The sequence below is a fragment of the Siphateles boraxobius genome, unplaced genomic scaffold, assembly GCF_051911475.1.
Source record: "Siphateles boraxobius isolate OS27281-9 unplaced genomic scaffold, OSU_SipBor_1 41, whole genome shotgun sequence".
Classification (NCBI taxonomy): Eukaryota; Metazoa; Chordata; class Actinopteri; order Cypriniformes; family Leuciscidae; genus Siphateles; species Siphateles boraxobius.
In genome coordinates, this window is record NW_027509042.1 from 6701059 (window position 1) to 6718251 (window position 17193).

The following is a 17193-nucleotide window of genomic DNA, read 5'->3' on the forward strand; positions in this document are numbered from 1 at the left end:
TCAAACAAAAATATTTCTGAATATAAGAATAAATATATATTTCTAAAGTATTTTCTAGATGATCATATGAAATGAGGGAGATGGTCTCATACTTTTGCATTGGCAGGGAAAGTGTTTATTTTAAAATATTTGATTTAATAAAAGGTTTTATGGGACCTTTTGTGTCCTCAGGCTCAACATACACAATGTGACCACGATGACCACCACTTAATCCCAAACATTTATCTTTTGATAGCGAGCTCTGTAATAAAGTATATAATGCATGGCAATGTTTATCTCCAAATTTGATACAATCCCTTTACACTGCACAAACTTAATATCCTTGAAAGATTTGATTATTATCGCCATCGCAGCCATCCTCACCAATTTGTAACCACATAGTCCAGCATGTATTCACAGGTATGTAGACGATGTCCTGAAGATGACTATATCCAGTTTCCATGGTGACCACAAGCCCTCCCTTCTAGCGCTCATATTGAATTTGAAAACTGGGATAGAGAGGGCTAAATTAGACTAAAAAAAAACATACTCAATTGCATCTGTACTATTATTAAAAGTCACATTGTCAGAATGTACTTGTCTCTTAGAATATGTATGTGTTATCTGGGGAGTGCAACGATGATGGGGGGAAACAGTCTCTACCGAGACTTGTGAGTGTGTATGCTTCCATCCCTGTCTCAACGATTTTAGCTGAGTTGAAGTGAGGTGTGAACAGAATACCAATTTTCTGCAAGAGAGCGGGAGGGAGGGTGTGTATGGGAGGAGAGAAAAAACTGCAAGTGAGAGGGATCTTCCCTCTCTGCTCTATACAGAATAATTTATGAATGCAACGATGTGTACTGCTTACTGTAATGGTATGGAGAGGAAGTTGCTTTCTGAGTGCTAAGGTCCCTTGCTCCATTTGTGGTCTTTTATGTGGATATTATATAATATCCATGATCCGCCGGGTGTGTGATCCACATTCAATACCCTATTCATTCAGTAGATTCAAAAGGAGAGAACATTGTAACTAAAATGTGACCTTACTGAAGCCATTCAAAACTCTCTTTGCTGTGTATCTGTGTTAGGCTGTGCCCTGAGGTCAATGTCAACCCTGTTTTTTTTGTAATGATCCATGGGTAAATCCCACAAAGAAATGTCTGGAATATATTTTACCCAAAAATCTAAAGAAAATGATTTGTGTATTTTCTTTAAGATAATATCTTGCGTTTTCTCCCAATCCCCCCCAATATATATTAATTTTCTAGAAATATATAAATACTAAAATCTTTTTATATAATTAAGGGGGGAGGGGTTAACTTTTCATGTAAAAAAAATTCACAATTCACAAAATCATACTGGCTCTTGAAATTTCTCTTTTTTTTTCAATTGATTTTCTGTTGAAATACAACTCAGACATGTTCCTGACAGGTTTTTGTGAGGTTCACCACCATATAGTCCATGTTAATTGCTTAATCAGAGACGTCAGCATATGTTAGCATATGTTGTTTTATTGCTGATATATGTTCTGCAGATATCATTCAGTAACGTCCCACGGGGAACACTTGCAGTGCAGTGTGCTTAGAGCATTAACAAAGATTAGAGCGAATTATATATGGGTGATTATTTTTGGGGATATTTTTTGACTCTCAGTCTAAAAACAGTGATGACAATCAGTAATTTGAGTACAATGTCAGTGTCTTATTGGATGGTTTGATGGCATTTAAGGTGTTTTGTCTAGAATACCCCCCCCCCCCCCCCCAACACGACAGTGCAGGTTGCAATTCATCATGGTACATTTATAAAATCCTTTAAATTAAGTGGTATTAAAATTTGCTCATAAAGGTGTCAAACTGTGACGACCTAGTGATGCTTCCAGCATCAACATGGACGCTGTTTGAAAATAAAATGTTTTATGTTAATGTTAGATTTATAGTAACATGCATTATATAACAGTCACTTTGACTTTTAATTCAGTTTATTTATGAGAGTTTTTTTTATTATTATTTGTGTATTTCACTCAAACCAGAAAGCACAAATAAGTAACATCATTCGTTTATTTGATTTGTATTGTTTTCTTATGAAATTGTACAATAACAGTGGTAACTAGTAGTATGAAATTTAAGGAGTCATTTCATGATGAAAAGAAATTAAGCATCCATATAGAATTTCCAGGGAACTTAAAAAAAGAGAGCACTGTTTACAATCCCTCCCTTCCTCTAAATCTTCTACAATGTTGTTTGTAGGTCTAAAGGCTGTTTGTTTTGTAATCTTTCTACCTGTTGACTTTCTATGCCGTTGTTTCTGTACGTGTGTTATGTTGTTTAATGCATGTCGTACCTCTGAAGCTGTAACTTGTTCTGTATGTGACGAAAAGCCAATTCCTTGTCTTATATAGGAAAAAGAGCCAAAAATGTGTCAAAATGTCCTGAAATCTTTAGATTTCTTTGCAGTATGAAGAAGAGATATCTCCCTCCCCCTTGGTTGGCTGGAAATCAAATAAATGATACAGATTATTAATTTTACCTATTATTCTGTGTTGTCTTTAGAGTTTATACACATGATTTCAAATGGTGTAGCCCTAAGGCCCCAAAAAAGCATTTGGAAACTTATCTCAAACTTAAAAATGTACAGTTTTTTAATTCATGCATTGGAGAATTACTTCTTAAAACGCATTACTTAATCATAATATATCGGGAGCAAGCATTAGTAAGGAGTCTTTTATTAGGAAATGTGAATTATCTGTGACTAATATTGAATCTGTTCTTGATAACGTACATTATGCTTACAAGCCTAGAGCTGCTTTGAGCTACCCAAACGGTCTCTGCACATTCTATCGTCACTTCTTTGACATTTCACGACCCGGTAAAAGTGTGCGAGTTAGATAAAGAGAAAACTGTGTACAGTGGGACAGGAACAGGAGTCTCGTCGACGGACTCGTCTCCACACCCCTCTGCACTGAGAATTCCCCACCGCCTGCCACTGCAGAGACAGCCTCCTGAGAGAGAGAGAGTGAGAATGTGATGGAAAGAGATGATAGAGGAAGACAGATAGAGTGATGGGTATTGCTCTGGCTGATGATGTCCTTGAGCTAGGTTAAGAGTTTCAACCCTACGTAAAGGATAATGCTTGCGTTTTATGTGTTGGTTATAAATAGGCTACTATATAAAAACCGTACCCCAGCATCATTAGGGTTTTAGATTAAACAGGCAATTGCTTTCTTTTTATTAAAAAAACATAAGGCTCTTGAGTGCTCCAAATTAGTGCACAAGCCTGTCATGAGGGCATTAAACCAGTACAGGATGTTTCTTACACAAGCATTTACATATTTAACGATGTCTCATGGTTCCCTCTAGTGGCCAAGACCCATATCAAGACCACATGAAATTATTTTTAGCTTTTTTATTTTTTTTGTTATGGAACACATAATTATTTACAGCTCGGTTTACAGTTAGAACTTTACAGCTCAAGTAATAAATGTACAGCTTTTTATTTTTATTCAGCATTGATGCATTAAATTGACAGTAAAGACTTTTGTGATGTTACAAAATATTTAAAGTATATTAAAATAGAAAACAGCTATTTTAAAATCTAATAATATTTCACAATATTACTGTATTACAGTAGTTTTGATTAAAAAATGCAGCTTTGGTGAGCATAAGAGACTTCTTTCAAAAACATCTTAAAAATCGAATCAAACTCAAAAAATTTAACGATAGTGTATATTCATTCTTCCATTCATAGTGTGTTCTTTAAGTATTATGGTTGTCTAAATCCTACATTTGCAGTGGGAGTTTGCTTCTGGCAATTCCTGTGGGCATTTGTTTTTCTTCTCACTCTATGAGAAGATTAATTTGATCACATTAGTCTCTTGGCTGGCTATACTTTTGAAATAATGTGTATTTTAACATTTATTCCAATGATTGCCCTAGTAGAAAAAAATCCTACACCCAAAATTTATTTAAAATACATTTCTTTTATACTAATCCATTAACAAATTTTTGACATCACTTGAGACTTGAAACATTATTTGGAGTACTTCTTTATTGCACAATGCACATTTCTTAATATTAAGCCTAAAATGTGTTTTAATATCACTATTAGTAAGGATAGTATGATCTCGGTATAATATCAGACTTTAATGCAAGACTTTAAGTGTATACAAAGTATACTTGCAATAGTTCGACTTTAGCACAATCAATATACTAAGCATATCTTTAGTTGGACCTCAGCATTATTTCCAGATAACTAAAGGGCATTAAGTAAAATGAGTTGTTCCAAATTTAGCAGACTTTAAGCATACAAATTTAGTATACTAAAAGTACAATTGCAGGGTTTTTATATTATGTAAATGTATTTGGCGTATACTACAAAATGTATTTCAAATACATTTTGGTATATTTATTTTTCAGGGTACTGTTTGTTATAGGCATGGTTTCACAAACAGGGCTTAGATTAAGCCAGAATTAGGCCTTAGTTCAATTAGGACATTTAAGTAGCTTTTATAAACGTGCCTTAGAAAAAAACATTACTGGTGTGTACCTCGAGACAAAACAATGCCACTGACATATTTTAAGATATTTTAAGAACATGCATTTTAGTCTGGGACAAGGCTTAATCGTCAATATTATTGTGCTTAAGTTGTATTGACCCTGAAAAAAAAAACAGGTCTTTCTCCTCTTACCTGTCCTGTCCAATGTTCTCCCCGTCCCCGGAGCAGTAGCGCTGACCCTGGGCCAGTGCTGGTGGCTGGCACTCCACACACACCTGATGCCCCTCTTTCAGGTACCGCATCCAACGTGTGTGAGGACTGAAGCTGCGTTGACAACCCGCCGACAGGGACGCCAGTTCAAACTCCACACAGTAACTAAGGCGTGCACATACAGACACACAGAATTTACATATACACACTACCGTTCAAATAGGGGTCAGTAAGATTTTTATTTTATTTCTTATTTGAAAGAAATGATCATTTCTGAAGGATCATGTGACACTGAAGATTGGAGTAGTGGCTACTGAAAATTCAGCTTTGACATCAAAAGAATAAATAAAAAATATTCGGTTACACTTTATTTTAAGGTGAAGTAGTTACATTGTACTTAAATAAATACTGCGTAATAATAATTAATGTACATACTATAGTGTTATGACGGAAACGCTTCATTTTACAGTACAGTACTTACAGTGTACTTACCTAGAAAGTACTGGGTAATATAAGGTAAGTACATGGGTTTAGGGTAGGTTTAGGAGTAGGTTCAGGGTTAGTACCTAGTTATTACCCAGTTATTACCCAGTTATTGTAATTACTATAATAAGTACATAGAATGTACATGGGAAACTGGACTGTAAAATGAAGCGTTACGGTTAGGGTTAGGTTTAGGGTTAGTTACTTGTAATTATGCATAATTTACTGTTATTACTAAGTACATGTAGTAACGTGTAACTACGTCGCTAAAATAGTCTTACCATATATTAAAATAGAAACATTATAAATTGTAATACTATTTCACAACATTACTGTTTTGTATTGTATTTTTGATCAAATAAATGCAGCCTTGGTGAGCACAAGAGACTTCATTCAAAAAAATTTCACAAACTTTTAAACATTACTGTACTTGTCAAAGACAACTATGTTGCGACAATGGTACATGTCATTATAAACAAATAAATATTGTATTGTCAGGGTATGTGTACTATTTTTAGTGGTGGTTTGTGAGATCTACGATATGTACCATTGTACATTTAAAAAAAGACATACATCCAATTTAGTGTTGAACTGTCAGATCTTACCTTGTGGTATTGTTGTCAAAAATCTCCCTCTTTTTCCGTGCATTTCCATAGCCACCCGTGGTGATGAGAGCTGGCACTGTAAAATAATGAGACAAAGGAGGAGGTCAAAGATTCTGAAAGAGAGATTTTAATGCATATTTGCCCTCATACTTCACCTGCAGTCTCATAAGAAGGTATTTCAGTCATTTTCAAAAGCACTGTCATGTACTATACAGTTGTTCAGGGTGAAAGGTGGCATTTAGATTGTTGCTTTAGTGCTTTAGAGCATATGTACTGATGATGATGATTACAGTTCAGCATTTGACTACACTCAGAAAAAGGCTATGTACTGATAATGTAATTATATAAGATAAATTGGATGTAATGTGTACCATGGAGTCCATCCAAGAATAACAATTCAATGGAAAAATAATGGCTGTTTAAATCATTACTTCCAGTTTCTTTTATTATGGATCTAATGGTTTGACCTCAAACCTAAGATATTATCCACTGTTGATTATTAAATTTGACATTTGTGTTGAAGGATGGCAAATGATATTTCACAGAGCTATAGATGACCATACCCAGTGACTGCAGGCAGGGACCATGTTGATCACGATACTCTGCGCAGCCTGCGGTCTGATGTAGAGCGGGACAGGGTTCGCCTCTATTGCGTGCTTCCTGAATCACCTGCCTCCACCTGGTGCGAAGTGTGGGTTTACACGGCTCCAGACAGCCAGACCACACGCTCCATTCACTCACCACACAGGATACGGCTGAAACACACACACAGTGGATGTGTCAGATTCTCAGCTGATAAAATATATTCTTAGTGCGTTTTGCTAGCGTTCCTAGCCTGGTTAAAACCACACCCTTCTCATTCGTAACTGAGTTAGGGTCTGGGGAAGGTTCATTCACAGCTCATTTCCAAAGGGGCGTCACCAAAGGACGTCGCTCAAATGCCTCTGGGCGCAATTGCGTAGACCTTGAAACCAATCGGATCGATCGCCATCTTGTAAAGCCCGCCTCAAAGTTTGTGATTGGTGCCTCGATTTGGAAAGATTGGAAATGAGCTTGAATGGGCTCTTCGCCAGACTAGCTTGCAGAGCAAATCTAAATTTGCCAGAAGTTCGTCTGGGTTTTCCCAGGCTATACCGTTCCCATTAAAGGTGCTCTAACCGATGTTGGGTGACGTCACTTCTGGTTGACGTTCGAAGTATTGTCAAACGAAACACCCTCCCTCCTCCTCATCCGCGCATTAAACTCCCAAACCCCACCCTCAAATCCTTCTTATCGGTTATTGGCTGGAACAGTTTGTTATGTTTCGTGGTGCGGGTTAGCCAGGTTTGTTTTTGTTGCCGTTTGTGGAGCCTGGGGTGTCTGCAGAGACCGTGTTTTTTTACAGTGTGTTCAGGGGACAGGCAGCTAGCGGATAGTGAGGAGATGTTTGCTGTATGTGACAAAAAAAAAATTGGCCTAAAAAACGTGTGACATCGCTTAGAGCACCTTTAAGTAATGAAATCTTATAAAACATCCAGTTAAAAAAAAAAAAAAATTCTTGGTTATACGTATGTATAATTTTGCTAAAATTACAGGAACATTACTTTTGAATCTTCTATGAATGCTCTGAAACAAGTAGTAACATTAAAAATAAGATTAGATGAACATCCAACCGTTTCATGAATGATGCATTGTGTGCTAACATTTTGAGAACATTTTTAAAGACCAGATAACTTTGAACAAACATTCTTTTAATGTTAATGCAAGAACGTATCTTCATAACTTTGAGAGAACCTTGCCAGAATGTTAGGGACGTGTACTGTGTAATGTGTGTGTACTGTGTATAATTAGGTTGTATACATCAATACACACATATGCATATATATTTAAGAAAATTTTGTTATTTATATATAAAATATTTATATTTATTTATAATATAAATTATGTATACATACCTATATATATATATGCAACTATTTCTTAAATATATACATGCATATGTTTTTATTTATATAAAATATGTATACACAACACACACACATATATTATGTAAACACAAACTTTTATTTCGGACGCAATTAATCGTGATTAATCGTTGCCCAGACATGATAAGCAGCAGAAGCAACATAAATATATTAAAGGGGTTATATCATACATTTTATTTTATTAACCCAAAACCATTTGTAATATAACCAGTTGCACAATTTTTTTAATCCTAACTAAAAATATAAGTTCTAAGAATGTTTTGCTAATGTTCCCTAGTTAAGTTATGTTATTTCTGAATGTTCTCTGAATGTTCAAAATGTGGTATAAACATTGTTTTTGTGATAGAATTTTAAGAAAATTATTAAAGATATAATTTACAACAAATGTTCTATTAATGTTACTGGAAGACATTTTGTTCAAAAATGTAAGTGAACTTTGCTTGACCGGTAGCCAAAGTTTTGATGACGTTCCCTGTTGTCTAGGATGACCATTTTCCACCCTCACTCTAAAACTTAAAAAGTAAGCAGGCTGTTGTCGTTGCCGTGCCTTTAAGACTTCTTTGCATGTGAAATGAGGTTTACTCTCTCCAGTGTAGTTTTTAACTGAGCCATCACACATTACAATGTGACAGGATCACAAAACAATCTGCATGAAAGATGTTTGAAAACTGTTTCAAATCCTCCAGTGTTTTAAATACAGTTACAGCACATCCCTGATGCATTCATCTAAATTATTCATATAAAAACATCCACTTTATTTTGCAATGCCAAAGTAAGCTATTTTCTATAAACGTGGAGACTTCCATTCATTAGCCGCTAGTCCGCTACTGTAAAAAAAATATTGTTGGTTTAACTTAAAAAAGTAAGTCACCTGGTTCCTTGGAATTGTTCATTGAAATTAGAAATTTGAGTTAATACGATGAAGGAGATTGGTTTAATCAGCAGAAACTCACGTTATCTGAACCACATAAATTATCTAAGTTGATTTGACAAAAGAAAAAATATTGTGATAAATCATGAAAATATATTTTTTTACAAAGAATAACAAAGTGCAGTAAATTTATAATTTGAATACATGTCATCTGAAAAATATGAAATTCTAGAAACCTGGACAAGCAAGGTCATAGTCGTGACAACAGTCCAATGTCGTCTTGCATGCCTGGTCGCAGTAACATTCCCCATAGGAGCGATCTTTCCTCCAGTCTTCAGTAATACATGACTGGTTTTGTCCAAAGCAACACAGTCCCGTATCCTGACAACCTCCTTCGCTCTGGGACACCAGTGTTACCAGCAGAGCGAGGTAGAAAAGCATCGATGAGCGTCTGGAGCTGCACACTGACATGATAATGAGCAGCCTGAATATGTGTCTCCCCTCATCTGAGGATCTCATGCATGTAATTGACTTTTATCATGTGACATTTACCCAGCCTGCTTTATTTGACATATTTCGCTCAGTCAGAGGTTTTGGTTTTCATTTTTTTGCCTCATGGCACTTAAGGTGAGTTAAAATCAATGCAAAGACTCTTGAGTAGGCTACACTCATGTCTTCACAAATTGCAGCAAAATTAGAGGATTAGTTCATCTAAAAGTCATGATTTACATGCCATTTCAACACAGTCTCATGACAGTGCGTATCTATACCACGAATGTTATTTCTCGTGCCATTTATAGGCTACGCCAAAAATGGTTTTTGCGTGTAGGCTATAGCCTATGCTACGCACTTAAATCCCCTTGGGTAGGATTAGGGGAAGGGGGGGGGGGGGATTACACGCCATAAAGTGCGTATCATATGCACGCGCAAACTGCGTATCATATACACGCAAAAACTCTTTTAAGCGTATAAATGGCACGAAAAATAACATTCGTTTTATTGATAAGCACTTTCGCCATTTCAAACTGACTTTCTTCTGGTTTTGAAGAATGTTGCCTATAGCCTACTGATCCTTTTATGCAGTTACATTTCAAATTTCAAAAATAATGGCTTGTATAAATGATAACGATTGCAAGAAACAGATGACCTAAACAGTTTGCATTTAGCCGATTGATATAAGTTCTAGTATATACAGTAGTTGGTTTTGATTTTGTGTTTGAGGACTCTCTTCAATGTTTCCTTAGCTGGCAAGTATTGCCCATTGATGCTGAAACACGTGAAAAGGGAGGATTACATTAATTCCTGTAGCTAGAGGCTATTCATGCAGAAAGAACAATACCATAGGCACTGCTGTAATGTAGGGCCTCAAATATACACATTCCCATGGCTCATATGCAAAGAGAGAGAAAGAGGGACTTAAAAGTTATGTGAGGTAAAGGGACACATGCAAGTGCATATGATGTGTGTGTAAAAATAAAGGGAGCTTTGATATTGTGAAACTTTTGCATGTATACACATAAGTTTATAGAGTTCCACTGTTTTATTAATTTATAGGTCCTTGTACTTTAATTGTGCTTCATTTAGAGTAAAAACAATACAATTGTCCTTACACTCAAAAATGCAGTTATCTTAAAATTAGTTTTGACAAGTTTTGGGGAAAGTTACTTTTAAAAGTAATTCATTACAATATTGCATTACTCCAAAAAAAGTAACTAATTGTGTTCATTTTTGTTTTTATGTGGAATGTAATGTTATGTTAATTTTGTGTTACTTTGTCTTAACTGAGTTGGGCTTGCTTGTTTTTTTAATAACAAAAAAAGTCATATTTTAAAGCTACTGTACAGAGGGAAAGTTGAAACAGAGACTGTGGGTTACTTTTCAGATTATGTATGTTTGCCCAATGAATTGCAATAAGCTTTGTGCTTTGCTAATTGTGATATGAAACAAAGTCTCAGCTTTCAAATTCTGTCCACTTTATCACAAAATTCAAACAATAAATACAGTTTTGCCGCTCTTTGATGTGGGGCAAGAGACTCTTTACGCTATAGAACAAAATAAACATGAATGAATATCAGAAAATATGGTGAATACAGTCCAATTTACCGAAATCTGTATCATGTCTCTCATCTAATCTCTCAATCAGTGTTTCAACCAATAAAACCAGCTTGTAAACCATGTCATGTAACTCAGAAAAGCCATTTGTTTACCATTAACTTGATGGTCAGCAAGAGCCCACTTGCAACCAAGTGGACAGGGTGAGAATTACAGTTACAAGTTGCAATCAGATCACCCTCAGTGTGTCTGTCAAAATGACAGACGGCTTTCAGATTTTTCCGTCACGGCTAAAAAATATTCTGTCAATTATACTCACGATTTCTCTCAACACTGGGGACAGAAGTTTCAGTCAATAAATGGAACAACAAAGAAACTTGTGTTACTTATTTGAAAAAGTAGTATTTGGTTGTAAATTTAAAAGTAATGCATTACTTTATAATTACCGTACTTGAAAAAGTAATCTGATTACGTTACTCACGTTGCTTGTAATGTTTTGTAAGGTTTTAACCATGTGATTATTTGAATTTTTTATATAAAAATACACTCAGTTTTCTATGTGATCAACTGCATCTGTGTAAGTATGTTAATGTGATTTAACCATGCAAAATATCATTAAAATAAATACTAATTTGACATTAGAGAATTTGAAAAGCGAGGTTAAGTTGATTTAAACTTGCAATGCCTGGTGGAGACCTTTGATCCATCCAGGATGACTACAGTGCTTTGTCCTTAACTAAACAAGACTAACACTGTTCAAAACATGCAAGAATTGCATTGCCTTACAAATGCATTACCCACACAGATTAATGCTACACGCACACATAATCTCCTTACAGTAACACTTCCATAGTCCTATATGATTCCACTCTTTAAATAATAAAAGAAGAGTTGGTTACTAAAATGAATTTTTGTCCAAAGTCACAAAAAACTAGGGCTGATATATCATTTGTGGTTTTCAAATATCCACAGTGGATTGTTTTTGTGGTTCAGCGAACTCAATGATGCTCCATTATGTTTTAATGCGGCTTTTTCAGCATACAGTATGAGATCACATTATCAACAATAATATTGTGGCACTGCTGGTTACCCACCCAGCATGCTCTGTGGCTAAGGTCAAATCAGAGTGAGTTTGATTTAATTAGTTATAACTATAAATATGCATAAAAGTGGGTATTCATCGTGTTTAAAGGTTCATGTTTTGATGTAGCCTATTATTGCAATGTTACCAATGCTGAGATTTAAAGTTAGTCATTGCTAAACTTGCATTATGACAATTGCTATAGATTTATAGAAGCGGAAAAGCGCCACTATTCTGCTTTAACATATTCAGAATCAGATTATTTTCATTATATTTTATATAATTTTATACAATGGTTGTGTACACAAATTCTGCACAGTACAGCCAGGCTCGAGGTATTTACCCCTAATCCGGAGCACGGTAGTATTTAAACAGCCTCTGAGGGAAAGGCATGGCTAGTCCAAAAACAAACTTGGCTGTCTCACTCACTCCCTCAAACAACCACACACATCTACTTGGGCACCATGATCTTCCTAATGGATTTACAGATGATGATGCTGGACGTAGTGTACTTCATCCTGCGCTCTTGTCTGCGCATCGTGCTGAGACCACGTACGAAGCCCATAGACGGCGAGTTGGTGTTAATAACCGGCTCTGGAGGAGCACTGGGCCGCCTGTTCGCCCTGGAGTTCTCGAAACACGGCGCAGAAGTGGTGCTGTGGGACATCAACGGAGACGCTAATGAGGAGACAGCCAAGATGGTGAGGGCGCAAGGGGGCCAGGCACATGGGTACACGGTGGATGTGACAAACCGAGAAGAAGTGTACCGCACTGCCGACCAGGTACGGAAGGATGTGGGAAGGGATGTGACCTACTTGGTGAACAATGCCGGGGTGGTGGCCGGTGAAAGACTCCTGGATTGCCCAGATGCCATGGTGGAGAGGACATTGAAAGTAAACTGCCACGCCCTCTTCTGGGTAAGAGTGTAAGTTTTAAGTGAAATTTAAAAAATGGTACACTCAAAGTTCAAACAAATGATCTCAAACTATTTATTTAGCCATTTTTGCAATGATCTTCCTGGTCCCAAGGTGTGAGTTTTTTTAAAAGTGACCTTTAAATTCCCCTTTTTTAAAATGGCCTTTTAAATTGCTTTAAATTGTATGCTATATACAGTCAGTAAGTTGCAGTCCAATGATATAACTAATTTGGGGGGATAAATCCTGGTCAGAATTACTGGAACACAACCTGAGGGTGAATATATATGTTTATCTTCATTTTAAAAAAAGTATGTACTTTCAAATAATTTTAATAATTAATTTTCAATAATAATACTGTAGGCCTATAATTTTACTGTAACAGTAGAAAACAGCTCTAGCAACCCTAAGATCAAGGTTTCAACTCCCAGAGAATGCATGAACTTATTGAATGGATACCTCATCTTCAATTCACCGTTAGTCTCTGGATTTGCTTAAATGTTAATGTAATGAGTGACAAAAAAAACTCAATAGACTTTGAAGAAAAAAAGATGCAAAGCATAAAATAAATCAAAGACTCGACATTAATGAATCGTCTAAGCTGAGAATGATGAGAATTATAGTACAATGCCATGTGAACACCTTGTACAGTGCTGAATTACATTCTGCATGCATGCCAAAGTTTGACAAATATAATAAATGGATTATAATTAAATAAAGCTGCTTTGCCTTTATATTCCTTGATATGCATAGAATGTGTGATGTGGAAATTACCTGATTTTATCCCTTTAGCCTTATTTACAGCCCTTCTCTGATAAAACATGTTCTTTCCAAGCGAAAGTCTCACTCTGATCCTCTTAATGCAAATAACCGTGACCACGTACAAAGTGGATTAATGCTTACATTGAGCAATCTTTTAGCAGCCTACATGTTAGCATTGAGCTGATGTGTGAACTGGATGCCAAAAAGAGATCGTGACAACCAGTGATGGTGAAGCTATGGTTCTTTGATTTAAATGTATTCAATAGGCAGACACATTACTCCAAGGCAGCTTACAGTGCATCTACATTTTATCACCTGTGTTAATGTTAGTGATCGTTGAGCAGCCAATTTGAGCATTTATTAGGATAAAACTTCCATTCAATCACCATGTGCTACCATTTAAACTAATGATCAACTTATTCGAGTACAAAGAATACCATGGTACTACCATAGTACATTTCTAAACATCCTCGGTGTTACTTTTTTGTTAGTGCCTTGAAAATGGTAGTGAGTTTGGTCTGTGTAAGATCATAGCTTATATATTTATTAAATGAAAACGTAAGTCTTTATTTATCATCCTTCCATGTTCCAAACACATATGTTGTTATTTTTCTGTGGGAACATTTTCTTATTTACTTTGTTTTTTTTTTGTTTGTTTTTTTAAGAACCTTCATGCAGCTACTCATAATAATCATGGCTCTCAAAATCCAAGACCAAACATCCTCTGCCAAAGCTCTGAAATCTAATTCTAATTCATATGCTTTTAATTGTGATATAACTGAATGTCTGAGAAATCTTAATTCTAACCAAACCAATTGAGATTTCTGAACTTTGCCCGTGGGGTGGATTATCAGTGAATAACAACATAAATTTCAATCTCTCCCTCACACAAAGCTATCGTATGTCTTCAGAAGACGTAGAATAAATTGTGCTGTTATGGTGTTTTCCTTTTATGATGTTTTCATTGAAGATGAAAGATTTGCATGAAGATTCTTATAGAATTCTCAGTTTGTGTTCAACAGAAAAACAAACAGCATACGAATTTAGAACGACAGTGCCCCTATTATGCTTTTTCAGATATTATAGAATAATATAATATAATATAATAATACAATAATATAACTGTTTGTGTATGTAAAAGGTCTGCAAAGTTTCAAAGTGCAGGATTATTGTCTCTCAAAAGAAAGAACCGATTCTGAACTGCCTGAAACGAGTCGTCAGTAATTACTTCCTGCACAAACCGACGTAGGTTTGTAACTAATTTTCATAATTCCAGCCTATGATCTTCATTGGCTGCTCGCAAACAATGCGTACTTTGACTCACCCTCAAACACTTTAGTTGAAGCTGAGGCCTGGAAGAGTTGTTTGTGTTGTAGACATATCGAGAAGATGCAGTTTTCTGCGCTATGAAAGCAAATTCACTTTGCATGCACTTCCAAAGGATAAGGACTTTGGTTAAACTCATATGGTACAACCAACACCATCATTACTGTTCGTATCACTGTGTATTAAGAGCTGAGCAAGCCTCCGGAGCTGAAATTCAGATATGGTAATGGACGTTTAGTTTCCGACATGTGCTGTAAGCGGTAGACCAATCACAACAGACTGGGGTGTTTGACCAATCAGAACAGAGTAGGCTCTCGGAAAGGAGGGTTTTAGAGAGACTGAATCCTACTGTTTCAGACACTGTGAGAAAAGGGGTGATGTTGCAATGTGTATTATGAGAAAATTAAAGTTTTTTTGGCCTTGGATGCATGTTAACCTATTGTAGGAGACCTCCAAAACAAAATTAGGAACCTTTAAAATAGTATAGGGGCACTTTAAGATGAACTATGCCTTTAAGGGTATATCTAAATCAACTGCTTTATTTTGTTTGTCTGCATGTAGACTGTCAAGGCGTTCCTCCCTCAGATGAAGGCCAATAATCATGGCCACATCATCACTGTAGCCAGTGTCCTTGGACTCTTCAGCACAGCCTGTGTAGAGGTGAGAAGGGCTCCTTTTTCATAGTCTTCAAAATGTTTGATTTATTCCTAATTTTCATGTCATTAAACTAGTGATGTCTGTATGTGTGAATTTTAGGATTACTGTGCCAGTAAGTTTGCTGCGGTGGGGTTTCACGAGTCTCTGGCCCATGAACTGCTGACGGAAGAGGACGTGGATGGAGTGAAGACCACTCTTGTGTGCCCTTATGTTGTGGACACTGGCATGTTTGATGGCTGCAGGATTAGGTCAGTGTAAATACACTATACTGTTCAAAATTTCTATTTGTTCTCTTATGCTCAAGAAGGCTGCATTTATTTGATTAAAACAGAAATATTTTTAAGTATTTTTTAAAATAAATTTAAAATAAGTAAATATTTTAAAAATGTAATATATTTCTATGATATAAAGCTGAATTTTCAACATCATTACTCCAGTCTTCAGTGTCACATGATCCTTCAGAAAATCAAGTACCTTGCACTTAAGGTCTACACTCAACGTGTAAATGGCCCTTCATAGTACTCGACTGTTGCCGTTTCTCTCCCCCTACAGGGAAGAGGTTGAACTGATCCTGCCTCCACTGGAGCCCTTGTACTGCGTACAGCAGGCTATGAATGCCATTCTCATAGACCAGCCACTAGTGTGCATTCCCAGACTAACCTACCTGCCCTTCCTGGCCAGAGCGTGAGTAAAGACCAACATCAACATGCTTGAAGTCTTATTTCTACTCACATCTGCATCACACTAAATAATTCTGCCTCCTTTATGACACCATACATATTTTTACTGTTAAAAGAGCAAACCTTGATGCCCTACACATCAGCATTTGACTTGAATGACATCTTGTCTTTGCAGCCTGCTTCCATGGGAATCCAATGTGGCGACATATCGCTTTATGGGATCAGACCAGTGCATGTACCCGTTTATTGAGTCCATGAGGAAGAAAAGAGCAGCCAACGGCCCAATAAAGGCTGCTTAAACATCTGGAAAGCTACAAATTTGACAGGTCTTTTTTGAACAGCTGCAGCAAATAATGTGTGGAATATTCTTTTGAATTCATTTATATTATTATGGATGTGTGGGTATGTCACTGTTTGAAGCGAAATGGGTTTCTTTTGGTTATCTAGGCCAAATTTAGCTGTGTTCTGTTTTTCAGGCTGGCTAATCACTCATGGGTGAGCCGTTCAACAACCACTGATATGGTTCACATCTGAAATGTGTTTTTATGCTACTGGATTGGGACTGGACAGAGCAAGTCATTGGGCATAATACCTATTTAAATAAGAGTGTAGCGGTGTTTTTGTCCCCGTGGCTTCCAATTATATTGAAAACGATTGCTTGTTGTACTTGTTCATAAAAACATAAAACAAACCGCAAGTTCCACATCTGGTTGTATTATTATTGTTGTTTTTCTCCCTTTTCTTTTCTTTCGTTTTTAGCCTTAATAACATCCGGGACAGGGACTACCAACGAAAACTAGCCTTTGGGCCAATTTGGGTACATTTACATTCACAAATGTTGATTAATGTACACTGTCCCTTTTTGAAATAAAAAACTTTAATGAAAAAAAATAATTATTTTCACACACTCTCAATGTTCGGGGTAACGCATTAAAAGTAACGCGAGTTCTGTAATCAGATTACTTTTTTCAAGTAACTAGTAAAGTAACGCATTCATTTTTCAATCTTATTTTTAAAATAATGTAACTTGTTACCTACTTGAAAAAATTAACTTTTCCCATTTATTTACTGACACCTGTCCTGTCCCCATGTTGACAAAATCATGAGTAAGGGCAGA

General features: G+C 36.2%; 2 protein-coding genes across 2 annotated transcripts; one reads left to right on the top strand and one right to left on the bottom strand.

Annotated features, from left to right (window-relative positions):
* Window positions 1-92: 92 nt before the first annotated feature.
* On the bottom strand, window positions 93-9106 carry LOC143706290 (somatomedin-B and thrombospondin type-1 domain-containing protein). Its single transcript, XM_077198040.1, has 5 exons — window positions 8841-9106; window positions 6333-6524; window positions 5770-5845; window positions 4664-4846; window positions 93-2977 (listed from the first exon to the last, which is right to left on the bottom strand). The coding sequence occupies exons 1-5, from the start codon at window positions 9073-9075 to the stop codon at window positions 2860-2862; spliced, it is 804 nt and encodes a 267-aa protein (XP_077054155.1). The 5' UTR covers window positions 9076-9106; the 3' UTR covers window positions 93-2859.
* A 2994-nt stretch (window positions 9107-12100) lies between these two features.
* On the top strand, window positions 12101-16775 carry rdh20 (retinol dehydrogenase 20). The gene is made up of 6 exons (XM_077198036.1): window positions 12101-12654; window positions 15301-15399; window positions 15496-15644; window positions 15949-16080; window positions 16252-16402; window positions 16553-16775. Exons 1-5 carry the CDS (start codon window positions 12202-12204, stop codon window positions 16373-16375), a joined length of 957 nt encoding a protein of 318 aa, XP_077054151.1. The 5' UTR covers window positions 12101-12201; the 3' UTR covers window positions 16376-16402; window positions 16553-16775.
* The last annotated feature ends 418 nt before the right edge of the window (window positions 16776-17193 follow it).